The 26,751-nt window shown below is 45.7% G+C and overlaps 9 protein-coding genes across 9 annotated transcripts; 4 read left to right on the forward strand and 5 right to left on the reverse strand.

The window, feature by feature from the left end:
- Positions 1–882: 882 nt before the first annotated feature.
- On the forward strand, positions 883–2,516 carry DFL_001283 (uncharacterized protein; the record flags this gene model as incomplete). Its single annotated transcript, XM_067629876.1, has 5 exons — positions 883–1,015; positions 1,092–1,275; positions 1,355–1,484; positions 1,540–1,907; positions 1,973–2,516. The coding sequence occupies 5 exons, from the start codon at positions 883–885 to the stop codon at positions 2,514–2,516; spliced, it is 1,359 nt and encodes a 452-aa protein (XP_067495853.1).
- Positions 2,517–2,898: 382 nt separating this feature from the next.
- On the reverse strand, positions 2,899–3,531 carry DFL_001284 (uncharacterized protein; the record flags this gene model as incomplete). The annotated part of the gene is made up of 1 exon (XM_067629877.1): positions 2,899–3,531. One exon carries the CDS (start codon positions 3,529–3,531, stop codon positions 2,899–2,901), a length of 633 nt encoding a protein of 210 aa, XP_067495854.1.
- A 2,141-nt stretch (positions 3,532–5,672) lies between these two features.
- Positions 5,673–6,297, forward strand: DFL_001285 (uncharacterized protein; the record flags this gene model as incomplete). Its single annotated transcript, XM_067629878.1, has 2 exons — positions 5,673–6,078; positions 6,152–6,297. The coding sequence occupies 2 exons, from the start codon at positions 5,673–5,675 to the stop codon at positions 6,295–6,297; spliced, it is 552 nt and encodes a 183-aa protein (XP_067495855.1).
- A 149-nt stretch (positions 6,298–6,446) lies between these two features.
- DFL_001286 (uncharacterized protein) lies at positions 6,447–7,010 on the forward strand (the record flags this gene model as incomplete). The annotated part of the gene is made up of 1 exon (XM_067629879.1): positions 6,447–7,010. The coding sequence occupies one exon, from the start codon at positions 6,447–6,449 to the stop codon at positions 7,008–7,010; it is 564 nt and encodes a 187-aa protein (XP_067495856.1).
- A 5,067-nt stretch (positions 7,011–12,077) lies between these two features.
- DFL_001287 (uncharacterized protein) lies at positions 12,078–13,220 on the reverse strand (the record flags this gene model as incomplete). The annotated part of the gene is made up of 2 exons (XM_067629880.1): positions 12,078–12,212; positions 12,324–13,220. 2 exons carry the CDS (start codon positions 13,218–13,220, stop codon positions 12,078–12,080), a joined length of 1,032 nt encoding a protein of 343 aa, XP_067495857.1.
- Positions 13,221–14,909: 1,689 nt separating this feature from the next.
- On the reverse strand, positions 14,910–15,539 carry DFL_001288 (uncharacterized protein; the record flags this gene model as incomplete). Its single annotated transcript, XM_067629881.1, has 1 exon — positions 14,910–15,539. The coding sequence occupies one exon, from the start codon at positions 15,537–15,539 to the stop codon at positions 14,910–14,912; it is 630 nt and encodes a 209-aa protein (XP_067495858.1).
- A 150-nt stretch (positions 15,540–15,689) lies between these two features.
- On the reverse strand, positions 15,690–16,287 carry DFL_001289 (uncharacterized protein; the record flags this gene model as incomplete). The annotated part of the gene is made up of 2 exons (XM_067629882.1): positions 15,690–16,185; positions 16,253–16,287. 2 exons carry the CDS (start codon positions 16,285–16,287, stop codon positions 15,690–15,692), a joined length of 531 nt encoding a protein of 176 aa, XP_067495859.1.
- A 1,840-nt stretch (positions 16,288–18,127) lies between these two features.
- Positions 18,128–19,221, reverse strand: DFL_001290 (uncharacterized protein; the record flags this gene model as incomplete). The annotated part of the gene is made up of 3 exons (XM_067629884.1): positions 18,128–18,377; positions 18,437–18,904; positions 18,968–19,221. The coding sequence occupies 3 exons, from the start codon at positions 19,219–19,221 to the stop codon at positions 18,128–18,130; spliced, it is 972 nt and encodes a 323-aa protein (XP_067495860.1).
- Positions 19,222–24,852: 5,631 nt separating this feature from the next.
- On the forward strand, positions 24,853–25,560 carry DFL_001291 (uncharacterized protein; the record flags this gene model as incomplete). Its single annotated transcript, XM_067629885.1, has 2 exons — positions 24,853–24,964; positions 25,037–25,560. 2 exons carry the CDS (start codon positions 24,853–24,855, stop codon positions 25,558–25,560), a joined length of 636 nt encoding a protein of 211 aa, XP_067495861.1.
- Between the last annotated feature and the right edge of the window lie 1,191 nt (positions 25,561–26,751).

The following is a 26,751-nucleotide window of genomic DNA, read 5'->3' on the forward strand; positions in this document are numbered from 1 at the left end:
CGATGTACTTCAATTTTTTCTAGATCTTGCTATGTTTATGGCTCTTTCTATCTTTTCTGCATCTAGGCGTCTTTGTGGCATTTCCCCTCTTTCCCTTTTCTTCGATCGTGGCGACAGCATCACACAGATCTGTCTTCCTTTCCGTCGCCCTCTTTCTGTTTTTCTTCTTTTCTTATTTCCTTTTTATCCCACCTGAAAAAAAGTTCGGGCACTTGATATACTGGGAAGCATGTGAGGGGGTTTTCAGTTTTCTTCTTCTTTCTTTTTTATGCTTGGGACGTTCGGGCGACGTCTTTATCGTATCTCTTGATTCCGATCAATATCGCGATTCGAATTCCTGCCTGCGAAATCCCGGTCTTCGAGCGGTTTCTCGCCTCCCCTCTTCCTCCCCTTCACAGCTTTACGTCCTCTTTAAAAACTGTTAGTTTCTCGTCTTGGAGTCATTGGTGTATAATGTGGCTTTGCCCTTTCTTTTCGTATGGATAGTTTCCTTTCTGTCTTTCCTTCTTTCTCGGCCAAGTTAGGGTTTTATACGCTGACAATTCAAATTCCTCCCTTGATATCCTTCGAAAACGATTCCTGATGCGTTCGTATTTTTTATGAGTGTAAATATACTATTTTCTCTGAAGCTTCGTTTTTTAAATTCAGTAATTAAGAGGGATTGGTCTCCTTTGATTCTAGATGCTGTGTGCTGTGGTTAGGATGCGGCTTAAAATATAACAAGTCGCGAACGGATGAACGCCAAGCAAAAATCTTTAAACCATGCAAAGCCAAAATTTTGAATCCTCTTTCACCTCTCATCTGCGACAACCTCAACTACTTCAGTAACCAGCATCGACTGTTTCCCACCATACGCCTGTTGTATTATTTTATTATTAAGCAATGGCATCACCCGAACGAGAACGAAAGCGCAAAAGAGATGCACACGGACATCCCCGTCCTGTCGTTCCCTCTTCCTCATCACAAGTTATAAAGATCAATCAGAAGGAAGTTGGGAGTCATCCGCCTATTCTTGGTATTTCTCCCTCCCTCCCTCTATTCTATACGTAATTGTTAGTATCTGTGTGTTAATACTTTTTGGTATATAATAGCATCAATCCACGGCATCGAACTCCCACCCGACCTAACCTTCACAGCCTACTCCAAAAAGTCAAGAGTGACGAGACATACGCCTGCTGGAACGAAAGTTGAGGCTAGAGAGACGGAGTATTGTTTACAGGCGAGGACTAGTAGGATTGAGTATGACGGGAGGGGAGAGGGGGAGGATGGGGTTTCGTAAGTTTTCTTTATTATACTTCATTGTGAGTATTTTTTTGTGGGAGGGAGGGCTAATATATCGGTGATATTTACGTAGGTATTATGTTGGAGTGTATGATCCCGAGAACGGGAGTGTGGATGTTTATCCTTCGCCGTTGGTACATGTGAGGAGACAGGTTAGACGGTTGAAGGAGAAGGAGATTCCGGAGAAGGCGTCGAGTGGTAGTGTATGTCCCCCCTCCCCGTTAATACGGAAAAGAAACTGACATGATTATAATATAGTTGATGGACTCCCGCCAAGCCCTCTCCGCCGCCTTCGGCAACCGCACCTCTCGAAAAGCCCTCCTGGACGAACAACTCAACGCCATCACCACCACAACCCTTGGCAGTACCAGTTCTACCTCCGTCGTTTCCGCAATCTCCTCGGCGGTCGATTCTGCAACTGCTTTGCTGCCTACCAGCGAGAGTCTTAGAAGTGGTTCTGGGAATAGCAAGTATTTACCGCCTGTGCATGCTGATGAGGAGGGGGTTACGGTGGATACGGTGTATAGAGTTGAGGAGATGGTGGAGAAGAAGGTGTTGGATGGGTGTGCTGAGGGGGTTAGGGAGTGGGAGAGGAGTGTTAGGGCGGGTGAGGAGGTAGAATCTACGTATGTTTTACCTTTTTTCTATAAAATTTGGAAGGGAGGGGGGTACTAACGATGGGGATTTATAGGATATCACCACATTACGTTACATCCCGTATCCGTGGTGTCATAGACTCCGGCGCGAACGTAACAAAACGCTTAAAACTCCTCCGCTACATCGAACACATGATTCAATTCCACCGACTCTTCATCTCCGCATTTTCAAACACCATATATCGTCCGAAACTCTACGACACCTTCGTCTCAGACGATAAATCCATAACAACCCATCTGATCGACACATTCACCGATTCCAAAAACCAGAACAAAAACGAACGTCAACTATCGAAAACAAAGCTTACGAAATTGTATTGTTGGATGGTGATTTTGTGTTTGAAAGTTGAAGAGGATGGGAGGATGGATTTGTTTGATTTGGTACAGGATTTACAAGTCGATAGGAGGGAGGTTGAGATGGCGGCTAGGGAGGTGGGGGCGAGGGTGGAGGGGTTTAAGGAGGGGTATTTGAAGATGATGGGGTATGGGAAGGAGGAGGCGAGGGAGCATAGGCTCGTGGCGTTGAGGTTGCCGTTGGTGTTTCCGAAGAATAAGATGTTGCAGGTTAGGAAGAGGTAGGGTTCGTTCCATGCCGATGGGACCCTCGCACGTTAGCTTTCAGGGAGCGTGGAGACTTTTGTGGGAGCTGGGGGTGGGGGGTTGAGAGGGGGTGGATTGTATTATACGGTAGGATTTTAGGATAGTTATGTGGGAATTTCAAAGGTTTTTTCGGCCAATTCTATTAAATACAGAAGGAGAATATATGAGAATTGGAGAAAGCTGGAATCCAAGGATGAAGACGCCAACAAACGCCTTAATGCACGCAAGAACAGAACAATGATGTAAAAACGGTACAGGGGGCCATCAAGCTGATATCCAAAGCATAAAAGACTAAAAATTATGTACGATGAAAGTGAACCAATGTCGTCAAGAAGAGAAGATGGTGGAAAAGATATAAAAATCAAGCAGCACCGGTAATCTTCTCCTTCTCCTCGATAGCTTTATGAACATCCCTCAACAGCGCCCTCAAATCCCCATCCGTCTTCCCCTGATTCTCAGCCTCCCATTCACACCCCATCTCCAACACCTCCCTAGCATCCTCCAATTTCCCCATCTCCTTCAAACACAACGCCCGTCTATACCAAGCCTTAACGTTATCCTTGGGCTTCAACCCACAACTCATCTCGGCATCGCACATTCCCTCAGCCCAATTCCTCATCGCGATATTAGCTTGCGATCTATTCGAATAGATCATTGCGCTTTCTTCGCGGACCAGGGCGGATTGTTCCCAGTGGGGTCGGCCTAGGCACATCTCGAGGGCGAGGGAGTAGAGTTTTGTGGCTTCGGCGAAGGATTGTTTGCGAAATGCGGCGTTGCCGGATTCGCGGAGTTTGTTGATCTGGGCGGAGCGTTTGGGGTTTACGAGACCTGGGGGTGGGGGGATGGCGTTTTCGAATTGGAGCATGGAGCGGTGGAGGGTGTTTAGGTCGGCGATGGCGGTTGGGAGGTGGGGGAAGTCGGGGGCGGAAGAAGGGGAGAGGATGGAGTTTGTGACTTTGTCGAGGGTGAGGGGGAGGAGGGTGAAGGAGTCCATTTTTTATATATATATATGTTTTTGGAGAAGATGGTAGCTATATTCGGATGGATATTTGATATAGTATGCTTCTTGCGACCCTCTTTAGGTGAGCTTCTGGAGGAGGTAATATGGTGGTGATGGTGGTGATGTTGATGATGTTGAAGAAGGAGGGCGTAGCTTTGAAGAAGTTGAAACGGTGTCGGGATTTCAATTGGGAAACTGGCCACTTTGGTGAAACAAAGAATGGTGGACGTTGCGCCCAGCCAATCAGAGGGCGGGATTCAAGATCCAACGCGGACAACACTCTTTCCGTCGGTGACCCCTTTCCGTGTTAAAGGTCACCGAGACTAGCCTGGACTCAAGGGGTGCCCTCCCAAGACAGTGTCGAACCGGCGGGGCACTGGTGCTCTAGTCGTGAGGCATCGCTCCAGCTACTGGAAATGAGAGCTTCACGAATTAACTGTGGTTTCAAACTCATGAGAGATACCTAGTCCTGTAAACCGGGCCCCACAAAGTGCTAGTTGTGGGGGCTGGTTAACGGGGCTCGAGATACCATCATTGGTTTCCTATCACGGGGTGTCCTGATATCTTTTTCGAGATTTTGATCAGGGTACCCTGTTGTGGCGACTGCGCAGCGGGAAAGGGTTTTTAAGAAGCTATTGTGGTTTAATCCGAATAAAACACAACGGCTTTCCCCAAAAAAACTCTCCTCTACAAGTCTTTTACGACTTTCATGAGAGGATATTGTGAAGAGGAATTCAACTTCGACGTAACACCCTTCCTAGGACGTCAAATTTACAACTGGATTCTTTTCCGGAGTATTTGGATGTTAACCACTACATTATATCGAACAGATTTGTTTCAAAGCAAGGCTACATCGGTGTTACACCCTTAAGGATCTGCTGGCGCCTCGTGCGAAGTTAAGGCCGAGAAGTCAATCTATTGGGTTCCAACTCCGTACTTCCAAAAAGTGCCTTGCTAGTAGCGAATTTGCCACTGTACCCCAAAGCGCAGAGAAGACTTTGTTGAAGTATACCCAACGAACCTGGGAATGATGGCCGGAGATCCTAACGTTCTGATCACATTCCTACACGGAGATTTAGGGATGTATATCCAGAACCTCATAGGCATTCGCCCGCTACCCAAAAGAGTAATTCCGGATAAAGAAAATTTTGACGCAGAGACCAGCGGAAGCGCGGCGACCCCGCCAAAACCACAATCGGGTATTAAAATATTGGAATATACTGTTCCTTTCGCGCTTTTGGGGACTAGATTGGTTCGTGGATGCGGTTGTATTATGGAAACTCATGGGTCATAGGATGTATTTAAACTTTCAAAGTACCATTCCAAGATTTCATACATATCGCCCGCAATCTTGTTTTACAAAAGCGCCTTTGTGATGTAACGTAATAAATTATCTCGTCGTCGAGATTCTGGTTGACAGAGTCTCCCGCGCAAAACTCCATTGTTGTTGTAATTTGAGAAAGGCAGATTGATTCCCTAGATTGGTAATCCTAAATATCAAAAAAAAAAAAAAAAAAATAAGCTACGCAGTTTACAGTTTAGTCTTAATAAGCAGAGACAAGCGCAAGCTGTCATGACGAGAGCTCGAATTGTGACGAGTGCGCGACTGCAGATATCACTGTTTAGGTCATAGGTGACTGGAGTTGTAAACTGCGCTTTCTCTTTTTGAAAGGAACTACATTGGAGTGCCTGGATAGCCTCGGAATTGTATATAGCCTGTTGATATCGATTAGTCTGGCGAGCGTCGCAACACATAGGATATCGCGGAGCACGTGCGATGCATACCCTGAGATGAGATCTTTCTCGCCCAGCCAGTCCGCTGAATTCGAGGTGTACTGATGTCCGACTCTGCATGCGGAGTCATGTCACAAGTGGGGCCAAGGCTGTCATGTACACGTTATGCTATGACCGTTCCATTCCAGATCCTGCAACAACGGAGGTTCGGAATTTAAATATATCTGACGAAAAGGTCTTCGAACTTCCCCCGCGCATCGCGATCGCATTTAATCATCTTTTGAAACTATTGCTAAAAAGGACACCAGCTCATCCCAACTTTTGGACCGAGCGAAGAAACTCTTCTACCCTAGATATCCTATAAAGCTCCAAACGGAGGAAGCTCGAAAAACACCTAAACAATGGACAAAATATCCATGCTCACCATCCCCCCCGAACTCCACATCTCCATCTTCGCCTTCCTCAACATCAAAGACCTCTCCCGCCTCATCCAAACCTCCAAATACTTCCACCGAACAGCAGGCCATTACCTCCGCCGCAGAATCGATTATCAGACATCCGATGCCATCCGGAATTTCCAGGAGGGTGACCCTCCCGACACAGTACCAATCGAACGGGCGGCGTTTATTCAAGACGATTTTTTTGATTATAGATTTGCGCTGGGGTTTAGTTTTACGGTGGTGGATGATGAAGGGGAGAAGAAGATCTCGGTGCATAAGATGAATAAGTTTTTGGACGTTGTGAAGGGGGGGATGAAGGCTGGGGGGGTGGGCATAAGGAATGGGGAACTTTATGTGAGTAAGCCTGGTAAGTTTATATCTCGAGTCTAGGATATCTATAAAATCTATAGTTTAAATGTAATGCTAACATGAAAATGTAGTCGTCAAAAACGACCAATTCCGTTCACTATTCCGCGCCCTCAGAGACCTCTCCTACAGCCGTCCCGCCTCCGAATTCTCAATCACCTCCTTAACCGGCCAATTCGACCCCACCCTAATAACCCCCTCTTTGACACCCACAAACTAACAAAACTCTCCATATCCTTCAAACAAGTCGAATGGAACCCTCGCGCCGAAACCAACGAACCCTCACTCCGAACAAAAGAGGATATAACCGCCTTAAAAGAATTATTCAGACAATCCCCAAACCTCGAGGTTTTAGTGCTAAACCCCGTTATGGAAATAATAGATTTCCGACCTTTACCAACTCACGTTCCCGCTCTTGAGGAGCTGACGCAGACGTTTTTAGCGTTGAAGAGGTTGCATACTCTTGATATACGGGTTTATTTATTCCACCCTTCGTATTTCATACCAGTACCCGAAGGGGTGAAAACGGTATCGTTCTTCCATGTAAACCTCTACTCCAAAGCCTGGTGGATGGAATTCTCGAAATTCCCGTTTAGGAATGTGGAAAATATGGAAATCTTCCCAAGTGAAGAAGAGTTTGGGTATATATTCGCCAGGGATGATTACCAAGTCGGGGTTGATAGGGATGGGACGGAGAGGACACCAGAGGAAATTAGGATTAAGGGGTATAGGCTGGGAGATGTGCAGGTTAGAGGGCTGAAGTGGTTTAAATTTGAGGATACGGAAAAGTTATTCCTGCCGAGGGATTTGATATTGTGTGTTTTGAAGAAGAATGAGGGGTTGGATGAAGAGGTTAAGCAGGATTTGATACAGCAGTCTGGGGTTATATTGGAGGAAACGAGGGATAGAGGGGGTAGGAGGCGGAGTTTTTAAGAAAAGAAGAGAATAGCTGGCTAGGAAGAGGTTCATGCTTTGAGCATGGGTTCGAGCCTAGGAAGGCCTTACTACGTAGTCTGGAAAACCCTAAACTAAGCCTATACCTACTTAAGTAGGTAATTAGGTACAATAGGTGTCCAGTAACTAAACCTAAAGTTCGATGCAGAACCCATAGCGAGGCACAAACACGACCCACATCTCGACATTACCGTTATGATATCTAGGCACCCATACAGAAAATCCAAAGAGCGCATGCTCGCGGCCATTGTGACACTTGATTGAATCGTAGAAGGTACCCGATCTACTTTCTTCTGTAGGTCCGTCTTTAGTATCGATAACAACTGGGAGGCCTTCTCTTGTATTTAGACCTGGAGACAATAGGAGGGGGAGAATCTCTGAAAAAACCAACAAAATATCCGAGACCAGAATGCGCTCATCAGTATCCGAATCACCGAATTCTCCAACCCAGTTTGGAACCCTGATGGGGTTTCTCAGTATAGTTCCCCCTAAAACAAATACGAGCTTGGGGACTGGTGGAGAAATCGCATTTTCTTGAGGTGCATTGGAATATCGTAGCACTATACTGCGTCCGAAGTTTGTCTTTTCTTCCTCGCTCGAGGTCTGATAGGATATTAATTTTTCGAGACTGATCGCTTCAAATGTTGGGTGTACAGTTAAACTCTGTTATTCTTCATCTGGGACATATAAGATCACGAACACTGTCCCCAGTACTGGAGGACAGCTACTTGAACCAACCGACTCGATGCAAGACAAGCATCATCGATATCCAGATTGCTAGCTTGCCGATATGATAGGAGGCTATAGCCCCAGACCGAGCTAGATTAACTTGAAAATCGATCATGGAGAAAAAGATGACAAGAGTATCTTGACGTTCCAACGGGATATCGAGGACATGTCACGATCTCGAGATGAATGGGAAGACTTTCAAGAGATACTTCCAACGAGACTTACATGATACTAAAGTCAGTACATGCTCACCCCATTGCTAGGCTCCTCAACTTTGGAGGGTGTAGCCTTTGGGAACATGACAGCCGACACTTTCTGAAGCCAAGCCTCAGAAAGAAATATATGGATATGGCGGGACCAAAAGGCCTCGATTGGTGACATTATGGCGTATATGCTTCGAATGAGCGTATGTGGCAATGGTGGAACAGTAGAGTCTATACGGGGGAAAATACTCTCTTTTTTTTCTTCTTTGTTTATAACGACACGACCTCTACCTCCTTTTCCAAAATAATATCTACCATCACCACTTCCTTCTTATCTCAAACTTATTTTTCTATTCCGAGTTCTATGTCATCTGGAATCGATACTTCTATATGGGGGACGAAAATGAATCCGAAAATATATTTCCGGGCCTCGATACATTAGACCGGGAAATGACGCGAAGGACTACCAAGGTTCTCATATATCAAATGGTCGGGGGGCATGCACAGCAACCCCAAAAATATGCTCTTCCACATCAAATCTATCCACAGATATAAAAAGGCCTGGATCAGAATGGACTCTGGATCAATGCCCGAGAGAAAAGTCTAGGGCAAGATGAAGACCAAGCTCAACATCGAGGGGTTTGGACGAGTCCTTGAGAGCAACGAGTCGATGGTGTCTGGGTTCGGAGGCGCCGTGTCCTTACTAACGGTACCAAAGACCTGCTCCTCCCGAGGGACATACATAAGTCCCCGGGAGCTTGAAGCTCTCCAGCTGCAAAGACAAGAACCAGATGCTTCGTCGAGTTACGAGGAAGGCCTCTTCGTTATTATTTATTACTATCCAATAAAGTTAACGTCGGCTTAGATGTTTACGCTTCTCAGCTCGGGTAGTGAATGAGACGAAACACAGTATTGCAATACAAATAATACAAACTACAAGACTATCTTACCTATCTCGCGTCTAAATACGATGCGATATGAGCTATCCATCATGTAAGTACTCATACTACCAGGTACGTACTAATGAGACGAAGCGCATTGCAAATGATATCAATTACAATACTAACTTGCCGATTGTGATATCCATAGATCTAGAGGCCTAGCCAGATGAGGCGACCCACGAGGTGACCCGTGAGCTCACGAGACCAAAAACAATGCAAGTGACACACATATATCATAATTTCGACCTATATATAAATATTAGTCCCTTGGGGATCTAATCGTCATGGTTCAAAAGTACCGAGGATATTCTCCCAATGTCCTTTCCTTTGGTGTTATATATATACCACAGCCAGAACTTTACCAGGACATACAGGTCACATATGCCTAGGTAAGTATTCTCTAATTTCATTAGCACAATTAATTTCGATAGAGATTTAACCTTGAGGATTAGAAGTCCAATAAGGTCCATCCCGAGGCCGAAACATTACAACACCGACAATGCAACGCGAACCATACGCCCGAAGTCCCAGCGAAGATTTAAAGACCCGAGATACGCATCCTCTGGGGTTTATAATGTTTAACGACAGATATGTCCGCTTCTTAGTTGACAGATGAAGGGGTTGTCATCAAATACCGGCCACGGCCTACGGCTGCAGACTAGCTCTGGCTATTTATGCTCGCTAGCAGTTGGTATATATCGATAGTCTAATCAATATTATATTAGAATGGACGGAAGCAATGCGCCATGTATTCATTAGCTTTGCTTCTCCAGTACAAATCGTCGATACGGGTCATCCTAGCATGGCCAAAAGTCTGTGAAACCAGTCCGCCGGTGTGGGTAAGGTTGCGGAATCATCGGCAACCTTTGCATATCTCTCGTAAGGAGATGTGGGCCCTAGGGGCTGGTGTCGCGGGTAATGTGCAGGCGCAAGTAATATTACCTATCCCTACACAATTTGACGGACTATTATATATACTTATACAAGGTGAAGTCCTTAGGCGACTTCGATATTTATAAATGCTCCTCGCCTTGGATACACTTCCAGGCTGATCAGCCGATAAAACGGTTTGTCGCACCACCATAACACCTTCAATATAATGACTAATATATTATCATCCTCGCATAGATGGTTACGGTAAATTGGGCTCTGGCCTCTCCCAGGAAGAATCCTAAAATCCCTGGATACAACGTCATTATGACACAAATTTGCCTGGAGGCACTTTTCGGGGGCAATGACAACCGCCCGACCCCTCTTGCGAACATGGTTGACAAAAAATACCCCCAGAGGCTGAATGGGGAAATGGTTCTATGCCAGTTGTTGGGGAAGGTACATGCGGAATCATGAGTATCAAGGTGCTGAGATGCTCCATCTGTGTTAAGGATATGCCTGATATCAACCTTTCGACTTACTTCACAATATGGAGGGGCATCAAACGAAAAGAAGCGAAAAGTAGATGAGCCTGTCGAGTCTCGAGGCTGGAGCACTATTATCAATGGGAGGTATATCCAATACCTTCCCAATATAACAAACATCATCATCATTGAATGATGAAAAAAGAAGGGTGTATCAAAACTCCTATCTAATAACGAATAGTTAACTCGAAGAATAAAGCGACTCCGAACGCTTTACTTCAAGCTCTTCTACCTTTACGACCTCACTAATGGTTGAACGCACGGAACCCGGTTCAGATGAACCCGTCACGTACGGGTACAGAGTGGACCAACAGCATTGTCATGAGTTACTGCAGGATCTTAATACTCATGATTATTAAAATACCACAAGGTATACGACCTCTCTATCTGGATTGGACTGGAAAACTTCTATTTCAGGGGAAGCGACAAAGCCATACGTAATATGTGCTCAAAGCACAATATTTATATAATACAAGACGGAAGGCTTCGGCACCGTCGCTGATTAGTTATACCACATGAGCATCAGAAATATATTAGAGAAAACGGGGATTCGAGGCGGCCAACGATGATCGATCAATATCAATCAACATATATCTTCAGAAATCCGGGCCCAGGCCCGAGATACCAGAAGGGACGGGCTATGACAGCCGCCCTGTTGCACCACCTGTATGCATCAGGTCTTATCAGCGGTTGGCATAGTAGGATTCGGAAATAAAGACACCATAATGGACACAATCAACAACGACCAATATTAAATATCAACCAATACATATCAGTCGCCCCAGGAAATCTATCCAGAGGGGTTAAATAAATGTCAGAGCCTACTGAACCCTCATGGCCGTTATCAGACGTTAGCGACCAATCGCCCCTCAGCTCAGCCATCATCTACAGAAGCCGAAGCTGCATGCGTGCCTAGGAACACCGGTGAACAACCATGACAGAGTCAATCGCTTTTAAATACACCAGGAGCGTGTGCATGCGTAAGCACATCCCATGTTCAAGATTCTTTTTAAAATTTCCGTCAATATCAAAACCATTTTTCTCTAGGTAGTTACTTTAGTACCGAGGTAGTTATAGTGAAGAAAATTAAATATATTCCCACCTACTCCAACCCCCACCGTCCACCAGTAAAAAGATCTTCGAAAGCCGGCAGTAGACTTGATTGACCAGGTATAGAACTAAGATAGATAACAACATCATCTACAATAGACATTCCAAACCACAAGTCCACCCAGCTCATTAACAACTGAGAAAATAGAAAAGAATGAAACAGCGCCAACTCTTTATACCCCACCTTAAAAACTCCTTTTTTTGTACACAAAAAAAAAAAAAAAAAGGTGACAGAAAAACAAAAAAGCAAGCGTCTGCTTTTTTCTTCTTCGGGATACTGATACAACTGACGTACACGGGACGATGAAGTGAAGTATGACATGTCGACAGTGATTACGGTGCACGCGGTGACGGCGACGGTGTGAACGTGAAAAACGTATGTACCACCCTCCAGGCAGCTAATGAAGAAAACGCACAACGGTAAGTTTCAAACCCATAAAAAAAGAAGAAAAAGTGCACAACTGTCGATGCATCGATAATGGGGTATATAAAAAGTGTGAAAGGGAAAGGGTGAAAACCAAAGCGCAAGTGTACAGAATCCAGCTATGTGCAGCGGGCGTCAAATCATTAGAATCCCCAAACAGGAAAGCGTCTTACAAAGGGGTTGGTAAGGGTGAACAAAAGACAAAAGGAGACCAGAGGGGGGTATCAGCTGGGAATTCCGTCTCTCGGGCTAGTGGGCGCGCCGGTATCCCGTGGCGTCGGCTGCGCAGAGTATTCTCCCATCTCGTCATCGTCGAACTCCGAGTCGGGAGTGAAGGGGTTTGGTATTTGGATATCCAGCTGTATTATCACATTAGATTAGCGTCACATATCCCCTAGAAGCTATCTACCACATTCCAGGCTCGGCCTGGAATTCATCGCCATGGATAGCGGAAGGCGGACAAAACTCACATTCATATAACCTGTCCTCCGTAGCGGAATTAACTTTGCTAGTCCGCTGATCGGTACAGGTCCTTCTTCTCCTTCCCGAGTACCAAGTCGTCCTTCCTCTCCCTCTACGGTTTCGCCCCTTCGAAGTTTCTCCAGAATTTCTTCCATCTCTTTATTCTGCTGCTCCAAGAAATTTTCGATCCTCCTTAGCCGTCTTTTCGCTTCTGTACCAAATATATCCTCGGCAAACCACAATGTCAGGACGCCGACTCCAGCATCCACCCAGTTCCGCCAGTTCCACGGATTAAAAGCCTCATACAACTCGGCATTTATCGTTTTCACTATCCGTCTAAAACGTTCCTCGCTGAGGTACGGTTCCAAGATTTTCGGGTATGTGTTCGAAAAGGCCGGACTGACATCTCCATGGATCATAAAGTCGCGGGGTATTCGGATGATCTTTGTAGATTCCGCCAGCGGCGAATTTGGCGGAACATGAGGGTTTATGTGTGGGTAACAGGGGTGAGTCGGGTCCCAAGGAGTTGAGGATTCGGTGTGGATGGAAGAGCCGTCGCGAGAGGGTGCATTGTTAATCGGTGAAACGGGAGGTAGTTCCTGAGCGCGACGTTGACGGAGGTCGTCGAGTTTTAAGCCTCGTTCGAGTTCGAGATCTACGGATTCGGAGCGAGAATGCTGGAGCGGGCCAGGCGGGTGAAAAGGGGAAGCCGGATCCTTTGAGGAAGAAATGGACTTTCGGTTACCGGTAGGTGTGTCGGCGATGGATGAAGCAGCAGTGGTTGTGGTATTCGTTGCCATCTCGTTGGAAGGACGGTTAGAGGAGAGGCGATGAATGCTGGATTTATTATCTTTGGTGCTAAAGCCGGATACGCCAGAGTCGTTTTCGGAGAGGGTAAAGGCCATAGCAGCAAGAGATTATTAATGCAGAGCAGCAGCAGCAACCCAGCCAGAGCAACAAAAGACCAGTAAGATTAATAGAGTAATATCGTATATATCTAAAACGTTTGGAGGAACGAAAGAAGGAACGAATGGAGGGAGGAAGAAAGGAAGGTCCAAGCTGAGAATCCAGGAATCCCTGTGTTAAAACAAATGTTGTCGAAATCAAGAAAGTAGCGCGCCTGCTAGTCGTCTATGGGCGGTACCTGTCCTGGGACCCCGGGCTCATATGCTCATCGATTGTCGGGGACGGTCCTAGCCAAGGGAGTTAGGCTGTACAAGCAGCGGTTCTGGAGAACGGCAATGGGATTAATTGATTCGAAGCCGTCCGTTCTTTGAATGAATTGAGGGATGGGGTCGTGAATTCGAACCGGGATGACGGCGGATGATGGCAATGACGATGGTACAGATGGTAGTGGAGATGGTTTGTGGTTAATGGGAATGGAGCGTGGAGGATTGGCTGTGGGCAGGCGAATTAAAGTAAGGGGCTTCAAAGGTCAACCAGCTTTGACCACCAGCGCCAAAACGGGCGAATCGAAGTCGCAACTGGAGACAATTAACAGCTACTAGACACCACACCCACGACAGGCACAGGAACAGATTTACAAATACGGATTACAGATACAGATAGTAATACAGAGTATGTATTTTGGCAGCTGAGTTCAAGGCAGAGGGGGGTACGAACGGAATGCTGGATCGAACAACGTGCTGTCTGGAATGTACAAGTTCAAAAAAAAAAAAAAACACCATTCTTTTCAGACCAGATCAGATCTCGATGCATACATACAAATGCAATGAAAATGCAATGAAACGGAAAGAATCGAGAGAAAAAATAGTCCAAGGAGGAGCAGCAGCGTGGAAGAAAAATTTAAAAAGTATGGTCCGCGGGTTTCAGGGGGTACCTTCGGCCTGCATGCGTCTACCAAGGGATATCACTCCTTCAGGCGCAGGAACACCGACACCCCGGATTACTCTGCTTTATCATCGTCACTGCATGCGCGCTAGCTATCCTCTGGAATGCAGGTTCAAGAATATTGCCTATTGTGGCTGGCTAACATATATCAAGCCACCTTTATTACCAACATCAGACATCCTCAAGAACAAAAAGTTTTCCGCACGATTCTATATCACCAAATTTTTATAATAGACTCCGAAGCCAGTCTTTAGATTCATTCTTGACGCAGTTCTACATAATGTGCATGCAAGTTTCTGTGTAACTCCTCCAGCAAAGAACCGCTAATTACGTTGTCACTTTTTCCGTCCACACTCATGCAGATACCCGTCCCATTATGAGATCACCAGACCACAAAAATTAACGGACACCTCTCGAATCGGTTTCCCAGCTGGTCTAGTGGCAGCGGCGGCAGGTCTATGAACTATTACCTATCTTGTTGGCTTGTGCGCATGCGAATAGTAATCTACCCTCGAGACTAGCCTAGTTCCCCCCGAGACTAACTGATTGAGATCATACTTTGAGACTCCCAATAATAAACTATCATGGCTACGCATCCCAAATCACCAATACATGTCTATCTCTACCCACGAGACTATCCATAAACAATATATCGAGATTATCGAAATACCAAACCATTCAATTATACGTACCATCCTCAAAGACTACCAAATATAAAGTATGTACTCAATGTATAGAAGTAACTACTCCTCCCAAGGCTCAAACTCCATCCCACCCCCCTCACTCTCATAGCCCCCATCCTCATCCTCCACCCCCTCCTCAACCTCCCACCCCCCAATATCAACATCCACAGTCCCCGTCTCAATCATTTCCTTCAAATCCCATAACAAAGGTAACTGATCCAACGTCCCCTCATACCTCCGCTTCCCATGCTCCACCCTCCAATAAGTATGATTCCCCTCCCTCATAATCTTAAAATCCAAAAATTCCTCCCCAACTTCATACTTCCACATTACAAACCTAGCATTCTCAATCACACCTTCCTCTCCCATCTTCCCCCACTCTCTGACCCACCATGCCACCGGATCTTTCAAATGGTTTTTGGATACCTGTTGAAACCCCCCTCCAACCACCAACGGCCACGGTAAAACCGCTTTTTTCAATTTCTTCAACCCCAAAATATCCTTCCAAACAACTTTCTCCCTCCCATACCTAGGAACCATCTCATCATCATCACCCTCAAAATCTATCAGCCAAACCAAAACCTCCAACTCCTCTAACCCCGAAAACCTCATAACGATCTCCGCAAAATTCCGTTTCTTAAACCTCATAACATCAATCTTCAACTTCGCCACAGTTGGAAACCTCACCATTCCCTTCGTAAAATCCCTAGACTTATTAAGGCCCAATGCGGTCTTAGACGGGCCTGAGTCCGCCAGAAACTGGTACTGTCTTGCTTTGCCCCGGCAGATATATCAATACCATCAGCCTCTGCGTACCTCTTCCTCAACACCTCCCAATTCCTATTCGCTATAATCCCCACCGCCAAAATCTCCACCTTCCTCAACTTCAACTCCCCCCACCACAACCCCCAACCCCGCTATAAGTCCCTCCCCAAAACTTCCATTATACGCCCCTCCCTCCTCCTTCCTAAACCTCCACCCTTCCGAAACTTGATTCGCCACACAAACCTCCTCAAGTTCCTTCGGCCACCTTCTTTCACCACCATTACCGCTACCACTATACAAAAACTCCAAATGCTGCGGGGTAAGGGTTTCTTGGGAAGGCACGTAATCCATCCATTGGATGACGAGACGCTTTAACCCATCGTACCAGGGATATGTGGCGAGGAGTTTAAACACCGCGTTTAGGATCCTGTGATTTTCTTTGAATGAGGTGAATAGTTCGATTCTAAGGGTTTTTACTCCTAGAAACTTGAAGAGGAGGGGTGTGATGGTTCGGAAGAAGGAGATGTATTCTTGTGGGCTGGCTTCTTTGGGGTGGGTTATGTGGACGGAACTGGATATTATAAGAAATCAATTTAACAAAATTTATATAACTACGAGGAGAAATATATAAAACTCACTGAACCCCCTCCAACCCTCCACCATCTAAACGCATCGATAGCAGCAGGACACAACACCACGTTCTTAAACAACACAACACTCGTAGGCCTTCGTACCTCCTTCGAACAAGCTGATAGAGACTTTAGATCCTCTAACGGAAGAAGTGATAGTATTTGCAACGCAAGTTCGGATGGAAGCGGGAAGATCGTTGCCACCATAATTGTGCGATATGACTTGATTAATTCCTGAGGATTCAATCAATGTTCGGTTAGTTCGAGATATACTGGTATATTTCTATTATAGAATTCTACGTCGAAAGGGCTAGATTACTCTTCTCTTTTTGTGACGTTTGAGTACGCGTTTATGAAGCCAGCCAAGATGGTTATTCCCTTTGTGAAGCCTGGGTGAGGGGTGCACAGTGGTTGGTGGTTGAGAGCTCGAGACTCAACCCTCACCGACTACGCAAATTTATGACGAGCACGGCTACCTATTAGGCGAAACTGGGTACGATACTAAAGGCAAGGCTGAATTGTGTGATATTGAAATTTGTTTTCAATTCATTCCGCTGGCTAGACTAAACTATCCTATCAGTCCAAAACATGAAGGCTATCTACGATCATTTTTGTTTCCCGCTCAAAAACTCGGCTAAAAAAAACTCCAAGACCAAAAAAAGTGAAAGAATAAAAGTTTTTTGTTAAAAAGGATATCATCCATCCAGTTCTTCATCCACCGCCATACTTCATATCTATCTCCTCCAATGATTGATCCATTGATCATTTGGTTGTTTGTTTGTTTGGTCGGGAGTATGAAATCCTCAAAGCCATTCCGAGTTCAAGTTCAAAAACGCTGCTTCAGCACCACCTCTCTAAGAGGGCGCCCAAGTGGTATACTCCTCATTCCATATAAGAAATGATAAAAAGAAGGTAAACTCTTCAAAGACCAAGGATATCTTGTCATACTTTTTCCCTCATCCCACCATAAGAGACAGTGAAACAGAACACACACAGAGAATCTTATCTATTGAATCATTCCTCAAATCTCGGGGTTTCATGGTTCTTCTTTTACGCTTTCTTTCATCCCACCGATGAATACCTCCCTCCTCCCTCCCTCTAATTCAAGACCACAAATGATCCCGTCCCGCCTAATCAGCTTCACGAACACCAGACCAAAGCCCCAACTCCCCTTTTCTGCCCTCTCAAAGCCGATCCTACTACTACAGCTAATCAAACATACCCTCCACTAATCAAGACCTTGGTCCCACGACTTAACTCTCCCCTCCGATCATAGAAACCCAATAAGGAACCCATATTTTCACCGACGCCCTTCCCACACACAATAAAGCCGTATTCTCAAAGATTTACACTTTCAAAAACCGTCGCTGCATATGCCAAGAGGCTTTTTAAGCCGATGGATCGCGCGCACAAATGAATTTGAAGTGGAATAAAACTGAGACAGCTGCGTGATAGGGAGTAGTTGGGTATCGAAGCGAGAGATAGGTCCTCAAAACGGAGGAATCTGATCTGGATGATAAAAAGGGTGAAGAGAAGAGAAGTGTGGTATAGCAGCCCACACACTAAGAGTGCGTAGTAGCTCCAAAGATCCAAAAAAAGATGAAGAATAATCCGAAAGCGAGTCGAGAAAGCCGAGAAGAGCAAACGAAGAGCAAGAACTCCGAACCCAGCACCGGAAAACCAAAAAGAACAAAACAGAAATCCATCCGCAACCCAGAAAAGGGAAAAGAGTATTAGGGAAATAAACGAACCTAGTGGAGATGTGTTTCTTAAATCGGGTCAAGAAAACTGACGAAGAGCAGAAACATCCAAGTGAGAAACAAAACAAAAAAGAAAAGAGAAAAAAAAGGATCCACAAAGCGAAACTTTGGGGGTGCTGTCTGTTCACAATTCGACGCCCTCGCCGGTGAGGCCGGCGAAGAGGTCGAGGTCAAGGGTCGGTTTCTTGGTGGGGTCGGCTCCGAAAAGGTCGTACCCGATGGAGTACGAATCCAACCCGGAGGATTCGGGGAGGGTATCGGAGTCACAGAGTGTGGTGACGTTGGACATTGTTTCCTCAAGGGTTCCAGCGATGTCAAGAAAGTCGGGTGTGATGTTCATGGTTTCGTCAAAGAGCGTCCAATCCGCCCAATCGCTGACAAGGGGCGCAGAAGTGATGAGGTCGCTGTCGCTACCGTGTTGCTCAGCAGACACTGCAGGTCTTTGATACACAACATCGTAGCATGATGTTGTGTCTGGATGAGAACAGGTTTAGCTAGAACGACCGGGTTCAAATCTTCGGCCTTGACAGGGGGTGATTGGATAAGGGACTGAGGAGACAGTGCTTGGACGTCAGACATAGAGATGCTGCCAGAGGATATTGAACTGTCTTCTGGGATGGACACTGGGACGAAACCAGAGTCGGCAGGAAGATGCGACTTGGCAAGGAGATAGTTATGCTCCAGTTCTCTGTACTTCTTCTGGAGGTCTGAGAATTCTTGTTCGAACTGAGAAAGACGGTTCTTCATGTTTTCATTTTCGGCTTCGATCTCCTTCTTCCTTTTCTCAAGAGCCTCCTGTTCGGCTCTCTTGCGTTCACGGGAAGAGTGCGCGGCGGCACGGTTCCGGAGGACACGCTCTATTCTGCGCTGCTCCTTCTCGGCGTCGGTCTTTGCGCGTTTTCTTTATACAAAGTTAGAATCTGATCAAAGATATGCATGTAATCGCATATATATGTATACATACCTTGGAGGGAGGTTGGTAGTGGGTGTCGGGAGCTCCTGACCCCACGACTTTCTCTTCTTTGTTGGCTTCTTTTCTTCGCCATCTTTCTTGTCTTCAACAACAGGGGTTGATGGTGTATCTGAAGCCGGAGACATGGCCTCGCATTCACTATCGGACGTGTGCGGTGGCGACGGAGGGTGTGTCATGGTTTTCATGAGCATATCGTAGTTATCGGCATCCCACAGCGACGAGTCAACAGACGATGGTGTAGACATTGTGGAATACTGTGATTGATAAAAATATAGGTACGGAAATGATATCTTCGGATGAATGATCTGAAAGGTTGAAAGGAGAGAAAGGGCAGGAAGGATGGTTTGCCCCTTTTAACGGGATCGTCTGTGAAGCGAGGGAGTTTAAAGAGTCATCCAAAACTGGATGATGAAATGAATGAGATATAATAAGCTCTTGGGGGTACACCACCACTAGGAGGGTAAGGTTTGTTCGTCCCAGAGTGGTATGTGCGTATATAATATCAGATAAGGCACGAAAGGTTACGACTGCCTCGTTTTCTTTTCAGATACCAACCAAACTAGTCACAGGTAGGCTGTACTTGTCTGGAGTAACTTGACTTGGACAAACAAAGGAAAGGATATCTTTCTGTGGGTGCAATGTATAATGTTGGAGTCGAGTCAAGCCGAGTCGATGGAGTCGATTGATTGAATGATGGAGGTCTGGGGAAGGATGGAAGGGAAAAGGGACAGCGTGTCACCTTTATAAGCTGAGTTGGGAACGAACGTCTGCTTGCGTTGACCCCGGGTGCCGATCTGTGTTGGGCCCCCCGTCGCTTTCAACCTTTTGCCGTCGGAAGCCAAGACCGTGATCTCACCCCCTTAAGCCTTAACAGAAGCAAACATGCGTCCTCTTCTTATAACATTCCAATCGATCGAGGAGGAGCCATCGAACGCCAACAGGAACAGGGGGGTACATTGTACTTCCCTCTGTATGGTCTGTAAGTGCTGTGACTGCTGTGCAGTTCGTTCACAAGAACCACTATCATATCAAACCTCTTGTCAAAAAATTCTGGGATTCGATACGAAATGCATGAATTGTATGTACGAAGTATGTACTAAGGGATGGTCCCGATCGTTTATGAGCTGGCACTTGTCACCCAAGGCAAGCAGGTAAGTATCTTCCAACGTACCGCTGCTCCAGAGTATACTATATAGAATACGAGAACTACTACCAACGACCAAGATTCTGTTCTCCGCCATCTGGTATCCATCCATCGACATGTGGTGGTATGTAGGTACAATACATACACGTACATAGTACGTTTCACATGACTGGTTGCATTGGCTAGAAAGGAAAAAACCTTCTCAGCCGTTGGCTTCTTCGGTGATGGTTGTGTTACATATTCTCCCGGTTCTTCCGTTCTCCACATAAAAAGTCTGAGGGAAAGGCTCTTTATCCACAGGGGGTTTACTTCGCTACGCCGGCTTCTCGAAGGTTTTCTCCTGTCTTGTCTATAGTATCTCCGCTTCTATAGCTCTCATACCATGTCAAAAAAAAAAAAAAAAAAGGTTCCCATCCCTCATCACCATTGTTCATGGTTCCGTTCTAGAATATATCTCGCCTCCAGCTTCTTCCTTATCATGAAATAATTATAATTATCTTCACAATTTATGCCCTCAATCCCCTCATCTGCCTACAAGTCTTCATAGATCGCATAGACGCACCAGCCTAAAAGCTTTCTCGTCTACATGCACCTCCCATCAAACTTCCTGGTTGGGAAGCGTTTCGAGAAGCAACTAGTACCATACCTGCCCAAAGTTTTTCTACCCATGTAGGTTAACAAGGGTTGTATCCCTAAGCCTGGTCAACAAGGTGACCTTTCGTTGGCAAACAGTGCATGGTCTTTTTTCAGTCTACTGTTAAAAAAGCAGAGGCTTGGGGCGAGAATCTCAAGAGAATCTCGCAAGTTGTTACTATTCTTATAAAGAAATACGACGGTGGACATGCAACGATCTATACAAACGATGTTGCAGACGCAATTGCATTTCAAACATGTATCAGAAGAAGTTTTTTCCCTCTTCCCTTCCTTGGCCGAAATTAATTTGATTTGTGTGTGATAAATAATAGATTACTGCGCGCTTGAGTTCAAAAACAGGGACTGTACATGTCCATACAGCGCGAACATATGATCTGACTGTCAGTTAATGTTCGTCTTGATGGCACAGCGATGGGCTATGTCGATGGGCTATGTCGATGGGCTATGTCATCAAATCGCCTTCATCAAGCGCAAGGAAAACCCAACTAACCGTTGGTAAGTTATGACAGAAACCGTCATGTCAGATCTGACGGGCAAACAAACAGTGACGTCTCAGCAGCCACAAATCTCGACCTTGTATATATTTCGAGGTCTCAAACTCCATCCAACTAACGTTAACGTCTATGGGAGTAGAGCCAGGCAAGTTTAGCTAGCCTCTTGTCAAAGGGAACGCTAGACCTATGTGAAAGCTCTTTGGAACAACTTAAACCGTTACCGTCAAGCATAGACCCGGAAAACAATCCTGTCTTGTCAAGTCCAATGTCTAAAAATTTCCATATATATCCTCCGAAAAAGGTGTCAAACTCTCAATCTGGAAAATATATGCGATGGAAAGCTGCCAGATTCGTCCAAAGAATGCCTTGGTAATTTCTCACTGTACTTCTTCTTTCTTATCGACAAGCACCCGTGAAAAGAGATTGGAATACCACTAGAGAGCTAACTAGCTTTCAACTTAGACCCGTTGTAAAAAGTCGCGTCGAATCGTCGACGTCGACGTAGCTTCCTTGGCCGGGTAGCTAGCTATAGCTCTCTAGCTCCCTTGAGCTCGAGCTCCTGCAGCCTAAGCTCTTTCCTTTCCTCCTCCGACCAGTTCCCCCAAGCTATCAAAGCCATCAAGTGTAACTTCATGGTGCATGCTCCTAAAAGGCTACAGCTAGCCACTCACACACCATCTTCTTCTGTCTTCTACAGCCTGCAGAAGACAAAAACGCTGTCAACTACAATATGATGGGATGGGGAAATCGGGATGAATCGAGGTATGTGCAGAGTGTAAGATGGATTTGGTATCTCGAACCCAGCGAACCATGTCGCTGCCCTGGTTAAAAGTCAATTCAGTTATACATAGTAGTTAGCCAATCGATGGATTGACAACTCATTCCGAATGCCACATTATGCAGATGATTCGGAGGTTCAGTGGTAGCGAATGGCGGACGGTAAAGATAAGTGATAGTGCCTGGGAATGCCGTTGTCGCATGATATATGCTTTCTTCGCAAGGCTAGAGCTTCCGCATTGGAATCTGCTTTCAAACATTTTTTGTTTTGTGAAGGCGGTAGTGTTTTCAGACGCGGATGTCACGTAAAGAATTCACATTCTGCATAATCAGATCGCTGTGGAAGTGGGTCTTTTTGATATTTGTCTCTCGATGTCGATTCCCAGAGCAGGGTCGCGGATTCAACTTACAACAAAGGCATCCTCAGAGCTTGACCACTGGGAAGCCTTTAGCTAGCTAAGCGACGCGACAGGACTCCCAATATATGGTCATTCCATTGGCTTATCCGACAGCGCTCAGATGAAAAAATCCTGCAGAATTTTCCTACAGGCTATTATCGAGAAAACAAGGCTATACTCGATGCTGTGAAATATGTTGAATCCACACAAGGCCGTCAATAGACAAAAAATCACGCGTCGAACTGAACAGGAAGGTTCTCGGTCACGCCACGAAATCCCCATTTCACCTCATATTGTGCCATATGATCACACACTTTCGATGCCTACCTAGCCTGCATGCCGGTTTCGAGGCTAGCAAACCGTAAGACTTGTATGCAACAACGATGGTGAAATACGGAGATATACTCAGGAGCAGCAAATGATATCAGGAGCGCCTTTCCGTAGCTTACGTAGTACACATGTTAGAGGTTTCTTCATTCCCATTGACTTGCAGTATGCATCCCCGGTTTCGAGGCAAGATACGCAAAAAATATCTCCGAATGTCCGACCTTCACGTTACTCAGAGGTATTGAAGGGGTTCACCAAGGTTACAGCCAAGATACACAAGAAGGATCGGGCCGGGTAGTCGGGAAGCCGAGTTCCCGTTCGGAAGTCATTGTTTCGGGTTCTTTTTGGTACGAACATACCTGACGTGTATCAACAACCGGCATACGACAGTTGCTGCTGTTGAGCCCCGAATACAGGTACATACCTCCCCTTGAACCTGGGACTGATCACGAAGTTTATACCTAGTAAGCTGACAACGTGATATCAGATAAGTGCGTAGACGAAAGCTTAAGGAGTTTTTCCATAGCAAAAGCTTCCCCATACAACGCCAACTTTTGAAGCAGCGCGTGCTATCGTTATCATGTAAGAGTGCCCGATTCTCGACGGAAATGGCTGAATACCATTTATCGGGCTGCAAGAAGGTGGGGGGTCTGGCGAAGCCAAGTCTGCAAAGCCTTGTTGGACCTGGCTCAACACAGTCAACATTCGCGCGATCAATGACCTACAACATTTCATCGGATGGCCGTGAGAAAGGGATGCTTCTTGAGCTGAGAATCATCAACGAGGGGAGTATGCCCTCAATACGTTTCTTGTAGAATACGGTTTTCGATCGATATCGTCCGTCCAAGTTTCGCCCGGCAATTACTTTCTCTTAATAGTCCATCCGATATTCCAACAATATAAAGTTTTCCGCGGGTTCGCGCATCAAGACGCTCAATATTCCCGATCCCATCCGTCAGGGAGTTCTCCATCTCAAGATATTCATACACTTAACGCGTAGGAATCTCCTCCATATCAGCCGTAGACCTAAACGAGCAAAAGAAAACCGGTTGAAATAACTAGTTCGAGAAAGCGATTGCCAAATGCATAACATACAACCATGCATTTTTGATTGTGGCTATGCTGCATCGATTCGACATCCCACCTTGACTTTGAGCAAAAAGCTTGCTCCTTTCACATTGGCATTTCCAATAACCCCGCCAAATATCCCGCTTCTCAAGGCATCAACAGATTCAGCTCGTTGATGAACACTCCTGAAATCGAGACTTTTTAACTTTAAACTCCGGTCCTCAACATTCGAATCGACTAGTTATGGCTTTTTGCGGGTCGGTTAGAATACCTTAGTGTCGTTCTTTTTCGCGTGTCGCAGACGTACCCCATATAAAAAAACTCAATATCTATTACAAGTCTGTATGACGACTGCCTCTCTGCTAACCCCACTTTTTAAAAAAGAGATTCCTTCCCATTGAATGGAATTAACATGAAACATTTCTGCAGCAAATGCTCCTCAAATAGTTTACTAAGGACGTACAAGCTTTGAACTGGTACCAGGAACATGGCCGACGGGAACCCCTCACCAGTGCATATCCAACCAAACTCCGTTTTTCAACAGCTAAAAAGTCTAGACGTTTTAATGGCGTGCCTAGTTACGCCTTTTACATGCGCTAATTGCCAATAGATCGATGGGGCCCCCTCTCTTAGCCCCGCATGGGTGGGTGCAGCATATGTCTATGTCGGTAGTAGGGCTATGAGAGCTTATTAGCTGAGAACGATACCATACCATACCCTTTTCCACGCCAGCTCATCAATGCAATGCACGCATTCCCACGGGCTATTTTGTTTGGAGTCCTTAGCTTTTTTTACCCCGCACCTCACGTCACCAGTACCTGATATTGCTCGAGGGGATTGGGGGGGTGGGGCTTGGTGGGATATAAAGAGGGAAGAGAGTCGTCCTGTCTGTTGGAATTTTCTTATACTCACGCACAACTTTATCTTTCTTCCTTTGATATCCTAACTCAGCCCTATCCGATTCTTCTATTCTTACTTTTTATTTTATTTATTTTTTGAACATATCCATACAAAATGTCCGCTCAAGTAGCTCAGCTTCACAGTGAGATCGAGGCCATCGTCGAGAAGTTCGACGTTGCTGCCAGAATTAAGGAAATCCATGAGGGTGGTGACGTCCGTTCTTCTGGTTAGTAACCCATACTTCACACAAGTATCCATTGCCTTAGTACCATCTTTCATATACTGACCCACTTTCCAGTCCCCGTCACCATCTCCGTCACCACCGACGCCACCGTCTCCCTCCTCAAAGAAAAGTCCACCATCGGCGAATCCACCGAAGCCCCAGAGAGCCTTGGCAAGGGCGGCAAGGCCACCTTCAAGATCACCCAAGGCGACGAACTCAAATACTCCGTCGCCGCCGGCGACTTCACCGCCGACTTCAAGATCGTTTTCGACGTCGATAAGTCCTCACCAAAGCTAAAGCTCAGCGACGAGCTCGAGGCCGACGACGTCCCAGTTGGGTTCGAGACCACCAAGACCGAGACTAAGACCGAAATTGAAGTCGAACGTGAAGTCGAGGTTGAGAAGGAATGGACTAAGGGAAAGAGACCGGAGAGGGAGACTAGCAAGAAGACTAAACAGGAGGCTAAGGCTGGTCCTTATTCCTTCCAACACCAGGTTGAGACTAAGTTCGAGCAGGAGACTGATAAGAGCGAGTCGAAGGTTGAGACTGAGACTGAGATTAAAAGCAAGAAGATCGAGGTTGAATATGTCATCTACTAAATTTGGAGGTTTTTCATACCCTTTTTTTGTAGTTAAGTACGTACGCACATCTATGTTAGGATAGCATAACTCTCGAATTGCAATGAATGAATGATTCATGACATTTGCCGATTAAATTTTACCCCGCTAGCCTCAGTAGGTCTGTACCTAGTTAGTTCGGATGAAATTAAATCCTCATCAAAACCTTAATGATACTGACCCTAGCGTAGGGGCCCAATGTTTCAGACCACACGTGGGCTGTCTCGCTACCACTGCAATTCTCGTGACCAAAATACCCTTGTGCACCCGCAAAAAATTCTAGAATCCGGAGGAAGAAATTGACGTCTCCGCATTTTATCATCCCTCCATGAATTTTCGAGAATATACAGAAGAGTCTGGGGAAATCAGGGGTATCAAAAGTTGCTTGGCTAATTAACCGTCGATATGTCGCAAGTCCGCCGGGTTGAATTTATCCGGCGAAATAAAATGGCGAAAATTCATCCTCTCCGGACTCGGACCCTTTCAATTGGCGATATCAAATTTTCTGGGGTATCGGGATTTGTCGTATTCATTTCCGAAATGTTATATCGGGAGGCAAATAATCCGCTCCTACTGTGTATGCAAGTACCTCTGGAATAGTTTTATAAATGATTGTTAAGCGGCTGCAACACGACAGATGAGAAAGATTTTGCTAGTCTCTCGGCATCCAAGGTTTGGTGCATCCTGCTCATTGATGCATTTATACAGTCCCGGAATCGAGATGACATTCTATGTCGTTCTATTTGGCCAACGTTGCTCCTTCCTCTGTCGAAATTCGGAACACCAGACAACTCAAGCTGCCCATGTATGAACACCTATGTGACGAAATAGCTCATCTCCTTCCGAAATCGTATATCACCGAATAAATATTGTTGAGGCGATATTAATAACTTCGACTTTCTATTTAGAGGTCTGTTGTGGCCAGATAAAAATCATCAACTCCAGTATACATACTATTGGAGGAGGGGTTGAAAGTGAACAGTTCCTGTCAAGTTATAACACTTTCGGAAGGGTTTCCAAAGTTAAAAGGGCTGGTATCTATATAACTAATAGGCCATATGTGAGGCTTAGACAGGGCACAAAAGAACCTAGGAACTCAGTGGGGCAGCGGGCCTTCCGTATATGCTCATCCAAGACATACTATTGTTACACAAACTATGTGTTGATTTTGTT

Source organism: Arthrobotrys flagrans (genome assembly GCF_004000055.1).
Source record: "Arthrobotrys flagrans strain CBS H-5679 chromosome Unknown unitig_15, whole genome shotgun sequence".
In the NCBI taxonomy this organism is placed as follows: domain Eukaryota; kingdom Fungi; phylum Ascomycota; class Orbiliomycetes; order Orbiliales; family Orbiliaceae; genus Arthrobotrys; species Arthrobotrys flagrans.